The sequence below is a fragment of the Moschus berezovskii genome, chromosome 20 (assembly GCF_049115385.1).
Source record: "Moschus berezovskii isolate FMDL1 chromosome 20, NW_MosBer_1.0, whole genome shotgun sequence".
NCBI classification, from domain to species: Eukaryota; Metazoa; Chordata; class Mammalia; order Artiodactyla; family Moschidae; genus Moschus; species Moschus berezovskii.
The window spans coordinates 22,678,883-22,698,365 of record NC_142479.1 but is presented as its reverse complement, the minus strand read 5'-3'; the positions used below and the strand labels follow the sequence as shown (position 1 = coordinate 22,698,365).

The following is a 19,483-nucleotide window of genomic DNA, read 5'->3' as shown; positions in this document are numbered from 1 at the left end:
GTTGCCTTGTATTGTCACCGACATTCAGAGTTGAGACAGATACGATGCTGCAGATAGTTAAGGCACAGAAGAGACTTGAAACAAAACAGAGATGGAATCAAAAGAATTCCCAGGCCCCCTTTTTATTTGCAGGAACATCAAACCATCCATTTACAAATTTCCTGGTCTCCAATCAGCTGGAATTAACTAGGCGTGTCTTTGGGATAGTGTTTTCTGTGTCTGCTTTGGTGGATTAAAGAAAGGAACCAACCAACCGCAGGAACAGAGGGTAGCACATGGCTCCAGCTGGAATTCAGCAGGATCACCTGAGCATGCCACACCTGAACAGGCAGTGGAGGGAAGGAGGAGAGCTGCTCTTCATTTGTTTTCAGAGCAAATTCATTTGAAAGACAGAACAAGCTGCCGTCACAAGTCAAATGTATTATAATCACTTAGACCGTCCTATGGGGTCAGAGTCGGACACGACTGAAGCGACATAGCAGCAGACCTTCAGCCTAAGGAACAAGGCTTTCTAATACTTTACTTTTACCCCAAAATAAATTTATCCACAAATCCCCAAATCTAGTACAAACAGTACAAATCAGATTTGCTTTCCTCTTTCCTTTCTTCAGACAAACACCAAATAAAATGCAGGTGAAGACGATGAAAGACAACTGGAAGCTGATTTATTAGAGACTTACACGAATGCTAAAGAATCTAAAAAATCATCATGGTTAATGTGAGTTTACTTAAAGCATCTGGGTACTGCTTTTCAAGTAAGTAACTATTGCTAGAAAGTTTCTCGGTAGGGGGTAAAAGATGGTTAAGAAGTAACCTTTCCAAAACTCACAAGGCAGGTTGCTTGTCCTTTATTTAGTTTTGATCACAGAGACTATCCCAATTTTGCATAAAATCCTCTTGATATTGATACAGTATTATGGCATAAAAGATTCAAAGTGCCACTAGACCTAAGGACCAATTATTTTAACCATAAACCATGGTGCTGGGTAATGTCTGAATGGGAACATTTGATATGGATGGTCAGATGAAAGATACCAAAATGTCAGACAGCCCATCGACTGCTGTTGCCATGAGATTCAACAGTCAACATCAGTCTGATAAGCTACCCGACAAGGTGGTACAGCCATGGAGATGTCACGACGGTAGGCAAAACAAGCAGACATTCAGGCAGGATTTGATCAAACAAACCAGACATTTCTGGCCTGTTGAGATTTAAACTCAATTCTACACTCAATATGTCAGTACCAATTTTCCTAAAGGAGAAAAGTGAGACTATTTATCACCGTCCTACTCCCCCCACCGCCGCAAACAAAATAAAATGACCGAGTTCAACCAGAAACATCCAAAAGGAAAAATCACATAAGAATAAACACTTAAGAAAGAAAATTAGGTTATATATAAAAGTAAATTTCTGTCTAAAATCAGGATATGTGCTGAGCTAAAAATTAATAGCTATGAGAAAGCTTTTCTTTTAAAACAGATTATTTTTCTCTCCATGTCCTCTGATTTTATATACTATCATCTCTCCTGTTTTCACAAACCAAGAAGTCCCCTCCATACATCAGTACCTAAGGTGCCCTTTCAGCAGTGTGTAGCCAGCTGCCCAATTTCAACCCAACCAAGAAACGCCTTGGTGGTGGCCCTTTCATGCAAACAAATGAAGGCTTAAGAGACTGCGGCTGTGGTGGATATGGCAAGGCTGAATTTAGTTGGTAGAAGGTAAAAGTTAAAAAAAAAAAAAAACGCTCAAGAAAATGGACACAATTTTGGAATGATCAAAGATGTATTTATAAAGTTTTTTCATGACTTCATTCTAAATATACAGAATAAAAAATGGTGTCATCTCATTTGTAAGACACCAACAAGATTTTCCTTATACTGTCTCAAAATTGAAAGATCAGTTTCCCAAGAGGGTGTGCAATGTGTCATAAAATGGCCTTTTTCCGAAGGTGGGAGAGGAAGGGTTGGGCAGGATGGCATATTCAATTTTACCATGATAGACATGCAAGACTGTTATCCAATCTAGTATAACTTATACACTTTTGATGACTTAGAAAAACAAAGAAGTCATATTTGACAAGCATGAAAAGCTTGAAACATTTAACATACTTAGGAATTTTTTTGAGGGGGTGGTGGTCAGAATTCTTTAATTGTACCACGTGGGCCTTTGAAAGTAACAAATAGAAGGCCAGTTTCTGTTAACTTCGCTGCTGAACATCACATTCCACCCTAATAAAATACAACTTGGATTGAACTGAGGGTGGATACCTTACCTTAACAAAGGAAAAGTATGTCAGTGCAAGATGTGGATTAAACTGCTTTCAGGGGGAAAAAAATTAAAACTGATACAGGTTGGAAAAGGGAATTTTCCTTCCTGATCTGGAGTCCTCCCACTTTAAGGCAGAACCCTTCCATTTTAATTTCTGCAGTTAAAAACTTTTCCTGCTTATTTGGTTTTCTCCTTTGGGTCCAACCGCTGCTGGATTCGTTTGGCATAACTTTGTGCCATGGAGTTAATGATGGACAGGATGAAGTAACACACCATTACAACAACCAACTTCTCAAACATCCAGGACAACCAGTTTTCTCCCTGCAGGAAGAAAGGCAGAACAACCCACGAGAAATGCTTCATTAGTTTGGTAGTAAACAGGGAGTCATCTACCATGTTTTAATGAAAGTAATGAGAACCTGGAGCTTATAACCTAATAAACAATTAAAAATGAAAAGTCTTATCTCTTCAGCTACCCTGAAATCTACATTCAGGCCTTCTTACCCCCAGTTATTAAAGGTTTCACTTTGTTAAAGTCAATGTTGAATGTAGTTTAGAATGGGGTGTGAGGTCATTTCTTGTCTTTCACCATCTAAAGTCTTTGATTAAATTCTACTATCTGAAGTCACCATGGGGATACCTGTAGAGAGTAGTGTCAAGAATAGTTTTATATATATTCTTGTTCCAATATTAGGAGCAGCTTTTAAAACATAAATGTTATCTATTTCTGGAGTTATGTTTGGTCAACTGAGGGCAGCAAAGGGCCACATAAAGAGCTGTAAGGCCATTAAAAAAACCCCAAACAACAGCAGCAAAAATAACCCTATGCTTCCTTCAAGTTCCCCATTTCAGGTTATTGCTTACTCATCCTCTTCTAGTCATTTCCTTTCTTTGCTACAGAACTGTTTATACAAAAGGCAGGCTTAGTTTAAAGTTTTTAAGTTCAGTTACGTTAACAGATTTAGTTTTTTTTTTTTTAAAGATTATTTTCCCGTCAATGAAAAGAAAAAGAGAGCAAAAACAGATATTCAAATGAACACATTAAATCCAATATTTTGTTATGCTATAAATCTTAACTTTCTAATCCACTTGGAAGGTATACTTGCTACTTATAAATAAATCATAGAAGATCAAGGTAATAACTCATTCTGCATAACATATCTATTATTTTCCATTAGCCTAATGCTTGTTTTGGGGAGAAGTACAAAACAGAAGTTACAATTTTCTGCTTTAGACAAAGACACATTTGCCAGTAGAGGGTACAGAGCTTCAAACTTCTATTAAGCCTGACAAACCTCACACTATTTGCCTAAAAATGCCAGTAAGTGCTGTAATTGCAGCCTGAAACTGTCGGGGTGGGAAAGAGAAGAAAACCAGGGAAAAGTCTCACCTGCGGTGTGCCCATTTCGCTTCTGTGGTGAAGCTTCTGCCGCTGGGCCTCCAGGTATTCCTGGAATGGCTTCTGGAGAGATGGACCTATGCCGGGGACAGCACTGCAGGCATGGTACAATAACCCCAGGAAAAAAGACACATTTGGGAAGAAAAGCAGGAAAGACTGTTAAAGGAAAATCCACTTACCGCCTTAACTCAAAAAAGCAGGGATTAGACAGAAAGAGGAAAAAAACCCAACAACAATCAGCAGAGCTGGCAAAATCCTGTGAACTCTTCCCAATGGACAAAAATTCATCCTTTCACAACCCCTTACAGGAGACAACTCTCTCCCACCAACATGTTTAAGAAGGAAATAGGAACTGAGAGTCCCTTCCAGTAGAAGAGTTAGTTCTCAGAGTGAGACGAGCTCAGCCGACGCTGCACACTGGTGTGGTACAAAGAGTAAAATGAATGACTTCTGAGAAGCCTCACATTTATCACCACCAGTTCCTGTAAGAACTGGTTTGAACCGATTAATAAGGAAATGACTTATGCTTGTGTCATCCCTGGTTGAAAAAGAAACTGCCCGCCCTCTCACTGACTTGTCCCATCTTCTCAGAGGAGGCGGTCCTTTCTCAATCCAAGTCCTTATTAGGACAATCTGTGCGTCATCCTTATCCAAAAAGAATGCATTAGCAAATTTGGGAGGCACCTCCTACCAGTCAGAAGTCAGTGATTAACAAAGGAACAAAGAAGGAACTATGAACCTTGAATCACATCGTGGTTTATGGTGGATGGCTTGCACAGAAACTACACAACATTACTAAACAACTTGTTCTGAGATGACTGGGATAGAGATCTCTGATAAGTTTATGGACTCAGAGCTCCCTCTCACCTAGAATGTGTGCAGGCAGTGCTGTTAAACCGGTTTGGCAACTGTAGCCACCAGGCTTCTGATTTAGAAATGCTTGCAGGCATTTTAAAAAACGGTAACTTGGGGCGACTTAGAAAACCAAACATCTCTACCTTCTATACCCTTTATTTTCTCATCTGTCACAACAGGGCTAAAAGCTCAATGAGCCAAGTCATTTTCCTGGGGCCAGCAAAGGATATTTTATGTATTTGCAACAGTGCCTAAAGTTCTCCTCTTTAAGCAAGTATTAATGTCACCACTTTTTTTCTAGAACAATTTCTGTTGCTGCTTTCTCTAACAAAAAGCAGGAGTACAGAAGAGAAATTTCTTGCTACTATATTTACCAGAGGGTAACACACACTCCTGGCTGACACTTTTCTTTGGCCTGTTAATGATCAACCAACAAGCCCTTAATAAGAGTCCTTATTTTATATCCAAACTGTAATTGGTGTTATGGGGAGAGAAAAAAACTACAAGAAGTGGTCTATGTCCAAGAACTCAAACTTATGTGGATTCAAAATGTGCGCGCACATGCGCGCACACACACACAAACTCATTTGCGAACAATAGAATTTACAAATCAGTAATAAATTTCTCAATTTTTTGGTACAGAAGACACATTCCAAAGAAACTGAAGGGAGAAAAGAGAGACCAGTGTGGGGTGAAGTAGTCCCTTTAAGGAATACTGAAAGGTATGTAAAAAGGCCTGAAGAGAGATATGTAGCAGAGGCAGTGACTAGCATGGATGATTTCAGAAGACCCATAAGACAGACCTCAAAGATGGAGAAGTCTCCTTTTCTCACAGACTTCTATGTGGCCTCACAGGAGTAGGGTAAACCAGAAGAGCTGTCTCTGAACCCTGTTGCTGTTTTTCGGTAATGATTTTTCTACAAAGGAGCAACAATAGTACAAACTTTCTCTTTAAAAGAAAGATTTTCCTTGCATAGTTCTTTATATAATGCATAAAAGAATGCAAATAGCTCATCCACTTACACTTGAAATCACAGAAATATTAAAAAAATCCAATGAAATAAATGCATAAGAAGACTGGCTTTGAAGATTGCAGATTTTTAAGAACTTTTCTTCAGAAATTGATTCTTTTTCGTTTTTTTGGCTGATGCACAGCTTGCAGGATCTTAGTTCCCTGATCAAGGACTGAACCTGGCTCCACTGCAGTGAAAGTGCCAAGTCCTAACCAATGACCAACAGGGAATTCCCAGAAATTTATTCTTTCACCCTTAATTACAATACCTTATATCATCATTTTAAACTCCCAAGGGTGGCCAGTTAAGAAAAAAATTATTTAGCGAGATTGAAATGATTGCAGGTTTATTTGAACAGCTGGGATGTACAAGAAACGACTTGAAAATTCCCTTTCTGATGTCCTCCAAGAGCTGGGTTCCATTACGTGTGTCTTGTTTCTTCAGACCTCTAACTTCAGACCAAAGTTAAGCAAAACTATGGCTTACAGTTTTCCTCAAATCATTCTTGGGCTCCAGGGTCAGGTCATTATTTAAAGAGAAAATTAAGAATCAAGACCCAGTGTTAGAAAGGTTCTACTTTGCTATTGTTGAGGGAAACGAGGAAGGGACTTGCAATGATTGCTAGAATGATGGATTCTAAATTCCTTTCAAAATAACTGAAAAGCATAAGTGATTTGCCATTGTAAGTCCATTAAGGGCTACTCTTCTAGCTGATAGAGAATATATGTTTACATGATGTGTAACTTTCAAAGAATTATCCTAAATTTTTCAAGGTGCTATGTTATTACATGCTGTAGAGTTTTGGGTGGTGGGATGGGAGATTCAGTTTTTCTTAAGATACTGGAAACACTTGAAAATATTAGTTAAAAGTCTTTTATAGCAATATATTGACCAAAACAATTATGAATAAGTGCCACATGATCTGTCTGAATAGATCTAAAAAGTTAACATATTTGAAATCTAGATAATAAATGTTACAAAATGAATTATTAGTCAAGTCCTCAAGTTTTTAAATGTATGCCTCAAAATCTTAGTTTTATTTTAACTTTTTTATGTCTATAAACAATGGCTTCGGTTACACATGCCTCAGCTTATACAAAGCACTCTTATACTAGAGTTTTCTAAATTAACACTAAAGCTCTTTAAGTAGTGGACTAGATAAAAACTGAAATTACAGCTTTTACTCTTAACATGCATTTAAGGAAAACAAGAATGCCATCCCCATGACCTCATCCCTCAAGTTATTTTCAAGCAGCAGAAGTAAGACCCCATTCTAGGAGAAAAAAAAAGAGTCCATTCTGACATTCAGGATTAATTTAAGGTACATGCATGAAGAAAGGAGGGAGGAATAACCTGCAACACAGTTGAGTGTCTTTTTATAGTTGGCTTAGGAAATAACTTAAATGCTTTTTCTGAAAGCCATTAAAATCAGAGTACCTGGCTAAGGACTCACATCTCAACCCACAGTGGGTGGGTAAGATGCTGCAATTAGGTGCTGATTCAGTTCAAAGTATTAGAGTTATTCAATACTATTTTCCAGTATATTTAAACTAGCCTTGTAAACAGCCATTTTCTCCAGGTGACAAAGCCTTAAAGAAAAAAGAAGGGAAAACAAAAGCAAGAATAAAATGAATCTCATCCACTCTTCCTTGCTGTGGACCTCCAGCATGGTGGGTAAACAAAAGTTGTGTGGATAAGTAATACGTTGATACTTATTTCTTGACATACAAAAACACTTTTCAGATAATATAATCATGAAGAAACAAATTTCCAACAAATTATTTAAATGGAAATATTTTTGAACTTAATAAAGAAAGAAATCCTCAGAAAATGCAAATAAAAGAGGAGAAAAGAAATCCACAAAAGTCTAAACCCACCCAGAGCTCAAAAGGAGTTTCACGGGAACAATATTCTGCATGCTTATATACCTAAGTATATGTTAAAACAGAAACAAGACAAACTTCTCTGCAAAATTCTGCCAAGGGCCCTGACCAATATACAAACAAAATCTATTATTTTTCTCTAGTTTTTAAAGCATATGTAACTCTGTTTTTGGAATCACTTATCTGATAAGAAATCTGTATCTTAAACTCTCCCCATATTGACTCATTATAAGTAAAGGTCTGCACTGTGTTCCAACAAAAAGTGAGAAAAATCTTCCAGAAGAAGCATCACGATCGGCATAGGCTGCAGAGTGGGTGATGTGATTACTCCGGTTTTTCACAATGCTTACATTTTCATCTGTTGGTTAGTCATGAGCATAGACACCCATTCCAAAAATTCATAGGTCACTGTTATTCGGTTTTCAAGGAACTCCCTTCAAACTGTGTTACTTTCAAACAAACTGGTTCACTAGATATAAAAAACATACCATTTGATTTTCTTTGAATTTATTTTCCATCATGGACATAGTCATCAAACTAGCACTTACTATTAAAAGACCTGAAATCTTCCTGTCATGGTTCTTTTTGGATTTTTCCAGCCAGATGTGCTTTTTCTTTTTTTACTATAATTATTACTAAGTGCCATCATAAAACTGGGGCACAGTGCTTAATAACACAAGAGTAACATAAACTTTTAAAAAATTGATTTGTCTTGTTTAGCTCTATTTACACAGTGCCTATGTGAAGGTTAAGCAGTTGAAATGCCTAAGGGAATTAAACAGGCATTAATAAAGTAAAGTTCTAATATAAGCTCTGCTTTCTTAACCACTTTTTTTGAAGACCTTAGCATTGATGGGACTGTGTATGTCATATCATTGGCTTTCCAATATACTGGAAACTGTTTGACATGGATTCCAAGTAAGGCTAAAGGGCAATAAACCTTTGTTGTTCCTAGAAAAAAAAAAGTTTAAAAATTTTTTAAAATTAAGAAACATTTCTTTAAACCTTTACTTCACTATTTGTGCAGTACTTTGAGGCTGATTTATTTAACATCCCTCTGATGATTAATTAGAACATCTAAATAACATTCTCAGGGTGCGATTAGTTAAACCACTGAAAGCTTATAAATGTGAGAAAATTATTTTAGAAGATACAGTTCAGGGGTAGTATTAAAAGGAAGGGAAAAGAAGAGTTTAACCAAGTCTACTGCTGCTACAGTTCAGACAGCATAATAGTCTTTTGAAGTAGCCTGTTATTTGATAGCATCAAAAGCAGCTTTTAAAGGCAGAGAAGCCTAGACCAATGGTCTGTGAACATTTTTGATATATGGATATTACTCATGCAAAGAGTAAAATGTATAAATACAAATTTAACAGGATAAAATATAGATGAAACATTAAACAATTTTAAATGTCTCATTATTATGACTTTCATGCCATCTTTAGCAAATATTTCTGATTAATGCGGGTACAGAAAAAACAATAAATTGAAGCATGCCCCCTGTAAGCCCTTTTTGTACTGAGAACTACTTTTATCCTGGGCTTCCCTGGTGGCTGAGTGGTGAAGAATACGCCTGCTGATACAGCAGATGCAGGTTCAATCCCTAGGTCAGGAAGATCCCCTGGAGGAGGAGAATAGCAACTCACTCCAGGATTCTTGCCTGGGAAATCCCAGACAGAGAAGCCTGGTGGGCTACAATCCATGGGGTTGCAGAGAGTCAAACGCACCTTAGCAACTAAACAACATTCCTGCCCTGTACTTAATACCTAATTTGTGATCTTCTGACATATGGATTGAGGGAGTGCCAACCAGACTGATGGTAAGCTATACCCTCCATGGATGTAGAGCCATAATTATATCTACTTGTATAACCATAATAATGCTACTTACATTACAAAAATACACAAAAAAAGGAAATGACAAAGATGAAAATAAATATAAATAGAAGTTCAACTTTAGTCCCACTCCAATGGTGGAGACCACTGGAATAGAGCAGGGAACTAAACTGCAAGAGGTACAAATACTCTATATATACAAATATATATATATACACACACAAATATATATATAAAAAACTATACCTGTTCCCAAAAGGTCAAAATATCTTAAGGTTTAGTTAGCAGATCAGCTCAATGCAAAATTATTAGGTAACATATTAGAGAAAAAAAGAAAGCTATTTCTACAAAGATCCAGACTAAGGGTCTGTTTTCGCTTGCCCTTCCATGCTTTAGAGTGGCTATGTAAAGAGGGCCTTTAAGAACCTAGACAGCCAAACCTCAAGAAACTGAGATTTGTGCTCACAGTTAAACTTATATTTATGTTTGAATGAATATTAGAGTTTTTAGAATTTTCTTGATTGAGTGGGGATCACTGTTTGTAGATCAATAAATCAAATTTATTCTCTGATTCCAGAGAATTCCTCTATCAGTTGAGATTTGGCCCGGGAGGTGAGGAGTCCTAAACAGACTCTTCTAGACCAAAGCTATAGACTCTTCTGCTAAAGAGATTAAATTTTATAATTAAGGTACTGTGCTGTGCTTAGTCACTTAGTGGTGTCCGACTCTTTGAGACCCCCCGACTATAGCCCGTCAGGCTCCTCCGTCCATGGGATTCTCCAGCTAAATATACTGGAGTGGGTTGCCATGCCCTCCTCCAGGGGATCTTCCCAACCCAGGTATGGAACTCAGGTCTCCTGCCGTGCAGGTGGATTCTTTACTGTCTGAGCCACCAGGAAAGCCCATTAAGATACTGGTAGGAAATATTTTCAGGGATGAGATAAAAGCCCACCCGTACCCCACCTCCATTACATGCTGATCTGTCTTCTGAACAAAAGAGGCAATGACAGAAAAGCAGAAGTTCAGTGACAAGGTGGACTAGCAAGTCCCTTTCTTGATAACAGTCTTATAAGTAATTCTTTGTTTTCAGAAATGTGCACATTTTAGTCAAACGCAGTAGAATTGAACACCACTCCTCATCCCCCTCACCCCCGCCCCCGCTGGGCAGTGAGGCCAGGATCTAAACAGGCTTAACGGTTAGTATTTTAATGAGTTGTCATTTCCTGTCTGATAAAGATTCTCACAGTATTTAACCACCAGTTTCCCTGGGGCCCGACCAGTACTAGAACTCTATTCATAGTGACTCAGAATGTATCTCAGACGCCTAGCCTGATTTAACAATGATAGATTGCCCTACAAATGAAAAAACACAAAACAAAACAACAAAAAAAAACCCCAAACCCAAAAAACAAAACCTGTCTTTCCTCCTAAGGTAGACTGCTCAGGAGATGAAACAGGCAAGGCAAGAGGGGAGGTAGTTCATCAAACAATCTTTCTTTAGAAGCCAAAGGCCATCATGCTTTCATTCATTAATATTTATAGCCTTCTAGTCCTCAGAGATTAGAGAAAGAAAAAGAGAAACAAATTGATCTCTAATTAACCCATTAACCTAGGAATATGACAAGTAAACGAACTGGTGTCAGCTGCAAATCAACTTATATTTAACCTAGTAAAACTGAGATCCAGTAATCCTAGGTGACTGAAAATGAAAGTGTTAAAATTGAGGGTTTCTCATATACATAAGTTTGAGTTGATAGTCTCTGGCACCACCTAAAATTCATTGTGATTCAACCTCAGGATTTGGGATTAAAACATCTTGAGTTTCATTCACAGCTGTGCCCCCTTTCAAATTATTAAAACCTCTTTTGTACTCCAGTCAGCCTATTGTGTGCTGAGTAGAATTATAAACACTTGACACCGTCAGTTTCTTAGCTGCTGTGTAGAAGGAAGACCACTGCTTTATCCAGAAGCATCAGGTGTATGGTTTCTACTGCCTCACAGCATATTTCTATCACCAGCGTCTTTCAAAAAAAGTAACTGGCAATTGCACTTGCTTTTGAACATTTGGAATTGTTTTCTATGAGAATCAGAATGAAAGTAATACCTCCTTACAATTAGCAGCTACTCTTTGAAATATGCTATCATTAAAGGGAAGCTTTTGAAAACAAACCTCATTTCAGAATGTAGACTTGAGCAACAGAAGCCAAACAGGCATTTATGTTAATGAATGAGGCCAGAGCTAAATAAGTGGTCTATGAGAACCAAGTAAAGTGACTGACTGCCAAACACAACCCTGTTAAAAATCAACTGATTTCAGTTACAGAAAATGACAGACTGATGGTAGCTTTATGGTGACAAATTCATCTGTGGCTGGCTGAATGACCCACTGAGTTCTAAGAAAGAAAAGAAACCAGCAACAGGGACCCACATATCCAAAGGTCAAGAATAAAGATTAGTCTGTGGAATTTTAAACTTAAGGGGAAATAGCATGGAACCTCATTGGCCTTTATATCACGACTGTAAATGGATTAAAAAAAAAAGTGACAATATTGACAGGAATTTAGTCTCATCAAGAAAAATCTAGTTATTCCAACCATTAGGCAGAAAATCACTAAATGCAGTAGATAACTTCAAAAAGAAAAGCCAGGATCTCTGACCTCAATGAACTTCATCCAGAAGGGTGATTAGAGGAAGGGGAAAAATGCATTTAAACCTACAGTACAAACCCCAGTAGGTTTCTCAAAATAACACTGGTAGCACCAGGTTTCAGCAGTGCCAGGCGGATACAAGTGTGAACAAGGAGACTGGAGAAAGAACTCATGTTGGCTTCCTGTCACACATGAGGCAGTCTTTGGAAACCAGCTCTCTCATCCAAATCTCCGACTTCAAGCAGATTTCCTCACTGCCTTCTACAAGCTATCTCAATGTCCCTCTTCTCTACCTCAAAAGATTTGGAAATCTTCATTCCGGCCTTGAAGAAAGAAGTGGTTAAGGAGGATAAATCAATCCACTCAGGCTTTTGATCCTATCTCCTTACATTTCTTATTATTTACATGAATTTGAATATGTTTCAGTTTCCCATGAAGCCAGTGATAATACCCTATAGATTTTATTATGCAGTTTCATAAAAATATGTAAAGCATCTGGCACAGAGTTCTTACTAAATGTTAATATCCAACCCATCTCCTTCCTTTTTTTTTCATTGGTATTTTCCATCTCTAGCTTTTTACTAGAGCATTTCCCTCAACCTAAAATATACAGAGGTCTCCCCTAATAATGAATAAATGAGTTCAATTAGTCAACAAATATTTATAGAACACTTAAAAATGTGTCAGGTGTGACCTTGGCCTTTTTCTTTACCCACAATGTAGTCTGATATAACTGGGTTTCAGTTTTCCTCATTCTACTGAAATGCTCTAATTATGGTTAATATTAACTTCCTAATACAATGTCCATTTCTCACTTTACAGTCTAACTCCAGAGATTTTGCTTTAACCTTTCACTATCCTGCCTCCCTGTATCTATAACAAAAATACAAAGGAGTTAAGAGTCAAAAGAGAAGATAAACTACAGGAAGAGGACATGGAGAGGAAGGAGCTTTCTACCTGAAGTACTGAAGAAAGTCAGCATGTACCACTGAGTCTCAGCAGCTGGGGTTTAAAAATCTCTGTATCCTCTTCCAGTTAATACAATTATTTGTGATCTACACTTCCATAACTTTTTCTAATTATCTTACAATGATCAAAGAAAGTCAAAGGGAATTGAGTATGCAAACTGTTATATTTTAAAATGAAAGGACAGATTTTTTTTTTCTGTGGAAGAAAAAGTCCAGGCCAACACGGCTCATTCTGGCCACCTGTCAGGGTGAGGACCAAGAAGCAACGTTAAGGCTCCAGCATTCAGTCACTCTGGTTGAAATGATCCCTCTTGCCACAGGCAAGCCCGACTCTGGGGTCAAATGTCAAGTTAACTCAGAAACAGGAGACAGCAGAGCACGGAACATTCTGTATCTGGGAAAAAGTCCCTGCTCCAGTCAACCCCATTCCCCGAGTTCAATGACTGAATTATGGAAACTTTCTTGTGTGGTGAAACTGGGGACTTTGTCTTCCAATAAGACTCTGGCAACTGAACAATGAGCCAATGATCTGCTTATGGTTTGTTACGAGTCATACTTTTGATGTTATTTTCTGGGAATTCTCATCCTCTATTTAGTGATAATACCGGAACATGTCATCTTAATCATGATTTTAAAGTTAGACTTTGGTCATGCTCTTTAAGAAATAGGTCCAGGTCTCTCATTGGAGAAAATATAAAATTAAATAAAAATTAGGTTTAAAATCTTAAAAAAAAAAAAGACTGTAACAAATGTAAGGCCTTTGAAGCTCCAAAGTTCCCTGGTTCTTTGGTTCTCTTCTCTGACTTACTTAAACTTAGGATACAAGAGAGTGAAAAAAAATCCATTACATGCTTAATCTTTTTTCAGATCCTTTTATCTGTCCTCTTGACAAAAATACCATAAACTAAAAGGCTTTTTCAAAGCTATTACCTTTTTCTAACCTTTCAGAATATGTTACTGACATTATATCTGTTCAGATTTTCATATATAACTAGATAAACTCTTTGATTTACGAGTAGATAACAGGGATATCTTTCCCTAAGCCTACTGATACTAATGGTTACTTTCCAGAACTGTGCAAGAAATAAATCTACAAATTATTATTTCTGGTCAAGGGAGGGGAATTATTTACCCTTAAAATTACAATAAAGTTTGGAGGTAAGGCTTATATTCTCTCTGGGACCTTAGGACTGTCATACCAGGACATACTATACTAAAAATACCACAGGTCAAAGGCATACTTATTATGTAGCTGGGCCATTTAATAGTTACACTAAGATTAGAAGCCATTTGTGGAAGGGGTATTTCTTTCAGCCATCAGTACAGCACTCAAAGCTGTATAAAACTGATAAGAAATCCCACCACCAGAGATGTAACAGTCAACTCTAAATGATTATTTCCTTGCCACCTGGGGAGGTGAGTAGCCTGACATGGCAGGCCACAGGTACACCTGCCTAGACAAAATTTGACCCCAGGCAAAACTAACTTCTCAAAACTAAGAGCTATCTTGCTTATGTCCAATCTCTTTATCATCCACCTTCTCCTGCTTCCGTGTTATCTCTTTAATCATGCTCTAGGCTCTACTACTTGCTCACCTATCTTGCACTGAGAAATGCTCACAAAGGCATTTCTCAAATGCTTTTGTTCAAAGCAGCAAAAAAGAAAAAAAAAAAAAGGAAACATTCCAAATGTTTATCAATGGGAGAGTGGATGAATAATTACCTAATGGGATAAGATATAACGGTCAAAATGAACAATTTCTTTTTTTCTTTTCAGGTACAAAGTTTATTACCAGAGACACAGCACAACAAGTGGGAGAGCACATAGAGAAACTGCTAAGTTAGAAGCAAGGCAGAGATGCACACCCTGAGAGCAAGGGTGCAGGCGACCCCCTCAGTGAGGAGGAACCCAAAATGAACGACTGCAGAAGCACACAATAATATTAGCACCATAACAATAAGCAAAAAGTCTCAAACGATTACATATACTCTGATACACATTTCATTAAGTTAAAAAGACTAAAATAAAAAATTATATGAGTTACTTATAGCCACTCTGAGTTCACATTCCTATCAATGAAAGAAAGGAAAATACTGATCATATAGGACTGCAATTAGAACTAAACAGTAACCACAATTGTGTGTGAAGTGTTCACGGTGTTTAATAAATAGTACTCTCAAGAATTACTTGTAAACTCTTTGATGAAAAACTTTGTCCTGGTAAAAGGCATTTTCTCACCAGAGAGTAAAGAAATGGGTACTATCTTTAGGAGAAGTAGGCCTTCCTCAATCTTCCCTGAGAGCACACAAAATAGTCACCTTAATACTCGACCTTTCTGTTCACAGTCAGCAGAAACTTTGGAAAACAAAAGGTGAAAACAGGCAACGTAAAAATGGAGAGCAAAGGCATTTTAAAAATCCACATGCCTTAGAATTTTCAATCACTGACATGAGTGCATTTCAACTACATGTAGGGTATTTTGAGCGAGGACATTTCACATTTGACTGCAAGTTGGAAAGATTTCCAGTGGTCTCCTGAAACTGGGGAAGAAATGCTACTCAAAGAAACACTGAAAGAACAGCAATTACAAGTGGATACAGGGAGGAATTAAATAAGCAGCCTGTGTCAGGGTTTACACTCAAACTTGGATTTGTTTTGTCCAAAGCCTATCTGCTCTTTTTACATTTTATTCCACAGCTGTCCTTACTGTCAGGATTCATTTTTCATGCTTCCTTGGCTTGCTGCTGCTGCTGCTAAGTCACATCAGTCATGTCCGACTCTGTGTGACCCCACAGACGGCAGCCCAACAGGCTCCCCTGTCCCTGGGATTCTCCAGGCAAGAACATTAGAGTGGGTTGCCATTTCCTTCTCCAAGGCATGAAAGTGAAAAGTGAAAGTGAAGTCGCTCAGTCGTGTCCGACTCTGAACGACCCCATGGACTGCAGCCTACCAGGCTCCTCCGTCCATGGGATCCTCCAGGCAAGAGTACTGGAGTGGGTTGCCACTGCCTTCTCCTTCCTTGGCTTCAGTTCAGCTCAGTTCAGTTCAGTCGCTCAGTCGTGCCCGACTCTCCGCGACCCCACGAATCACAGCACGCCAGGCCTCCCTGTCCATCACCAACTCCTGGAGTACACTCAAACTCATGTCCACAGAGTCGGCGATGCCATCCAGCCATCTCATTCTCTGTCGTCCCCTTCTCCTCCCGCCCCCAACCTTTCCCAGCATCAGAGTCTTTTCCAGTGAGTCAACTCGTCACATGAGGTGGCCAAAGTATTGCAGCTTCAGCTTTAGCATCAGTCCCTCCAATGAACATCCAGGATTGATCTCCTCTAGAATGGACTGGCTTAGTATCTCATAATTTTAAATTTGAACTGTTGCTGACTTTGTCTTGATTTTTTCTTTTGATTTTTCCTCTACCATGACAATTGATCACTCCCTTAATTGTAGGTACATAGTTTTAAATATGGTTCAAAACGTGGTCCATTGGAGAAGGGAATGGCAAACCACTTCAGTATTCTTGCCTTGAGAACCCCATTAAAAGTATGAAAAGGCAAAAAGATAGGACACTGAAAGATGAACTCCCCAGGTCGGTAGGTGCCTAATATGCTACTGGAGATCAGTGGAGAAATAAATCCAGAAAGAATGAAGAGACAGAGCCAAAGCAAAAACAACACCCAGTTGTGGATGTGACTGGTGATGGAAGTAAAGACCGATGCTGTAAAGAGCAATATTGCATAGGAACCTGAATCAAGGCAAACTGGAAGTGGTCAAACAGGAGATGGCAAGAGTGAATGTCGACATTTTATCAATCAGCGAACTAAAATGGAATGGAATGGATGAATTTAACTCAGATGACCATTATATCTACTACTGTGGGCAAGAATCCCTTAGCATAAATGGAGTAGACCTCGTAGTCAACAAGAGAGTCCAAAATGCAGTACTTGGATGCCATATCAAAAACGACACAATGATTTCTGTTCGTTTTCAAGGCAAAGCATTCAATATCACAGTAATCCAAGTCTCTGCCCTGACCAGTAATGCTGAAGAAGCCGAAGTTGAATGGTTCTATGAAGACCTATAAGACCTTCTAGAACTAACACCCAAAAAAGATGTCCTTTTCATTATAGGGGACTGGAATGCAAAAGTAGGAAGTTAAGAAATAACTAGAGTAACAGGCAAATTTGGCTTTGGAGCACAAAATGAAACAGGGTAAAGGCTAATAGAGTTCCCAAGAGAATGCACTGGTCATAGCAAACACCCTATTCCAACAACACAAGAGAAGACTCTACACATGGACATCATCACCAGATAGTCAACACTGAAATCAGATTGATTATATTCTTTGCAGCCAAAGAAGGAGAAGCTCTATACAGTCAGCAAAAACAAGACCGGGCGCTGACTGTGGCTCAGATCATGAACTCCTTATTGCCAAATTCAGACTTAAATTGAAGAAAGTAGGGAAAACCACTAGACCATTCAGGTATGACCTAAATCAAATCCCTTATGATTATACAGTGGAAGTGACAAAGAGATTCAAAGGATTAGATCTGGTAGAGTGCTTGAAGAGCTATGGACAGACATTTGTGACACTGTACAGGAGGCAGTGATCAGGCCATCCCCAAGAAAAAGAAATGGAAAAAGGGACATGAGTTTGAGCAAGCTCCGGGAGTGGATGATGGACAGGGAGGCCTGGCGTGCTGCAGTCTATGGGGTTGCAGAGTCGTACACAACTGAGCAACTGAACTGAACTGAAGTTTTAAATATCCTTCAAAGTGCTAATTCCAAACTTTACTAGTTTAGTTTGATGATTTGCCATACATACATACACACACATACATTTATCATATTAAAGTGTGAAGAGGGAGAGCTAAGAAAGGAGAATATTTCTATGGCATATTACATGCAGTATTTTTAGTTCAGTTCAATGAGTCTATGGAATCAATTTGGCTGTTCTCCTTTCCTTTTTTTTTTTAAATTTATTTATTTAATTGTCTCCTTTCCTTTTCTGAAATAAACTGCTAAGCTATTTATTATGTATGATATAAAATATGAGATTTAGGTCCACTAAAAATTCATTCAGTGGTTTAAGTTAATTTTCAGCCTAGGCTTGGGGATATTATATATTAATTATCACCTGAACCCTTGTATAGCATTTCCTACTTCAAATGTAGGAAAACAAACCATGTCAAGCTTAACTGGAGAATCCGATTAAAAGATAAAAGTTATTATAAAGATGATAAAGATACCCATTCAGCTCAGTTCAGTTCAGTCGCTCAGTCGTGTCTGACTCTTTGCGACCCCATGAATCACAGCACGCCAGGCCTCCCGGTCCATCACCACCTCCCGGTGTTCAAACAAACTCATGTGCATTGAGTTGGTGATGCCATCCAGCCATCTCATTCTCTGCTGTCCCCTTCTCCTCCTGCCCCCAATCCCTCCCAGCATCAGGGTCCTTTCCAATGAGTCAACTCTTCGTATGAGGTGGCCAAGTATTGGAGTTTCAGCCTCAGCATCAGTCCTTCCAATGAACACCCAGGACTGACCTCCTTTAGGATGGACTGGTTGGATCTCCTTGCAGTACAAGGGACTCTCAAGGGACTCTCAAGAATCTTCTCCAACACCACAGTTCAAAAGCATCAATTCTTCGGCGATCAGATTTCTTCACAGTCCAACTCTCACAACCATACATGACCACAGGAAAAACGATAGCCTTGACTAGACGGATCTTGGTTGGCCAAGTAATGTCTCTGCTTTTTAATATGCTATCTAGGTTGGTCATAACTTTCCTTCCAAGGAGTAAGCGTCTTTTAATTTCATGGCTGCAATCAGCATCTGCAGTGATTTTGGAGACCCAAAAAATAAAGTCTGACACTGTTTCCCCATCTATTTCCTATGAAGTGATGGGACCAGATGCCATGATCTTCGTTTTCTGAATGTTGAGCTTCAAGCCAACTTTTTCACTCTCCTCTTTCACTTTCATCAAGAGGCTTTTTAGTTCCTCTTCACTATCTGCCATAAGGGTGGCATCATCTGCATATCTGAGGTTATTGATATTTCTCCCGGCAATCTTGATTCCAGCTTGTGCTTCTGCCAGTCCAGCGTTTCTCTTGATGTGCTCTGCATATAAGTTAAATAAGCAAGGTGACAATATACAGCCTTGATGTACTCCTTTTCCTATTTGGAACCAGTCTGTTGTTCCAAGTCCAGTTCTAACTGTTGCTTCCTGACCTGCATGTAGGTTTCTCAAGAGGCAGGTCAGATGGTCTGGTATTCCCATCTCTTAAAGAATCTGAAGCAGGGCAAAGGCTAATAGAGTGTTGCCAAGAGAACACACTGGTCATAGCAAACACCCTGTTCCAACAACACAAGAGAAGACTCTACACATGGACATCACCAGATGGTCAATACTGAAATCAGACTGATTATATTCTTTGCAGCCAAAGAAGGAGAAGCTCTATACAGTCAGCAAAAACAAGACCGGGAGCTGACTGTGGCTCAGATCATGAACTCCTTATTGCCAAATTCAGACTTAAATTGAAGAAAGTAGGGAAAACCACTAGACCATTCAGGTATGACCTAAATCAAATCCCTTATAATTATACAGTGGAAGTGA

At 38.7% G+C, this 19,483-nt stretch overlaps 1 protein-coding gene across 2 annotated transcripts in view; it reads right to left on the bottom strand.

The window, feature by feature from the left end:
* Nucleotides 1–645: 645 nt before the first annotated feature.
* VMP1 (vacuole membrane protein 1) overlaps nt 646–19,483 on the bottom strand; it is a 120,635-nt gene continuing 101,797 nt past the window's right edge. For both annotated transcript variants that reach the window (XM_055399830.2, XM_055399822.2), the window contains exons 11-12: nt 3,660–3,762; nt 646–2,590 (exon numbers count right to left, since the gene is read on the bottom strand). In XM_055399830.2, the coding sequence (XP_055255805.1) occupies nt 2,447–2,590; nt 3,660–3,762 (247 nt within the window). In that variant the 3' untranslated portion in view covers nt 646–2,446. The remainder of the gene's footprint in view (nt 2,591–3,659; nt 3,763–19,483) is intronic.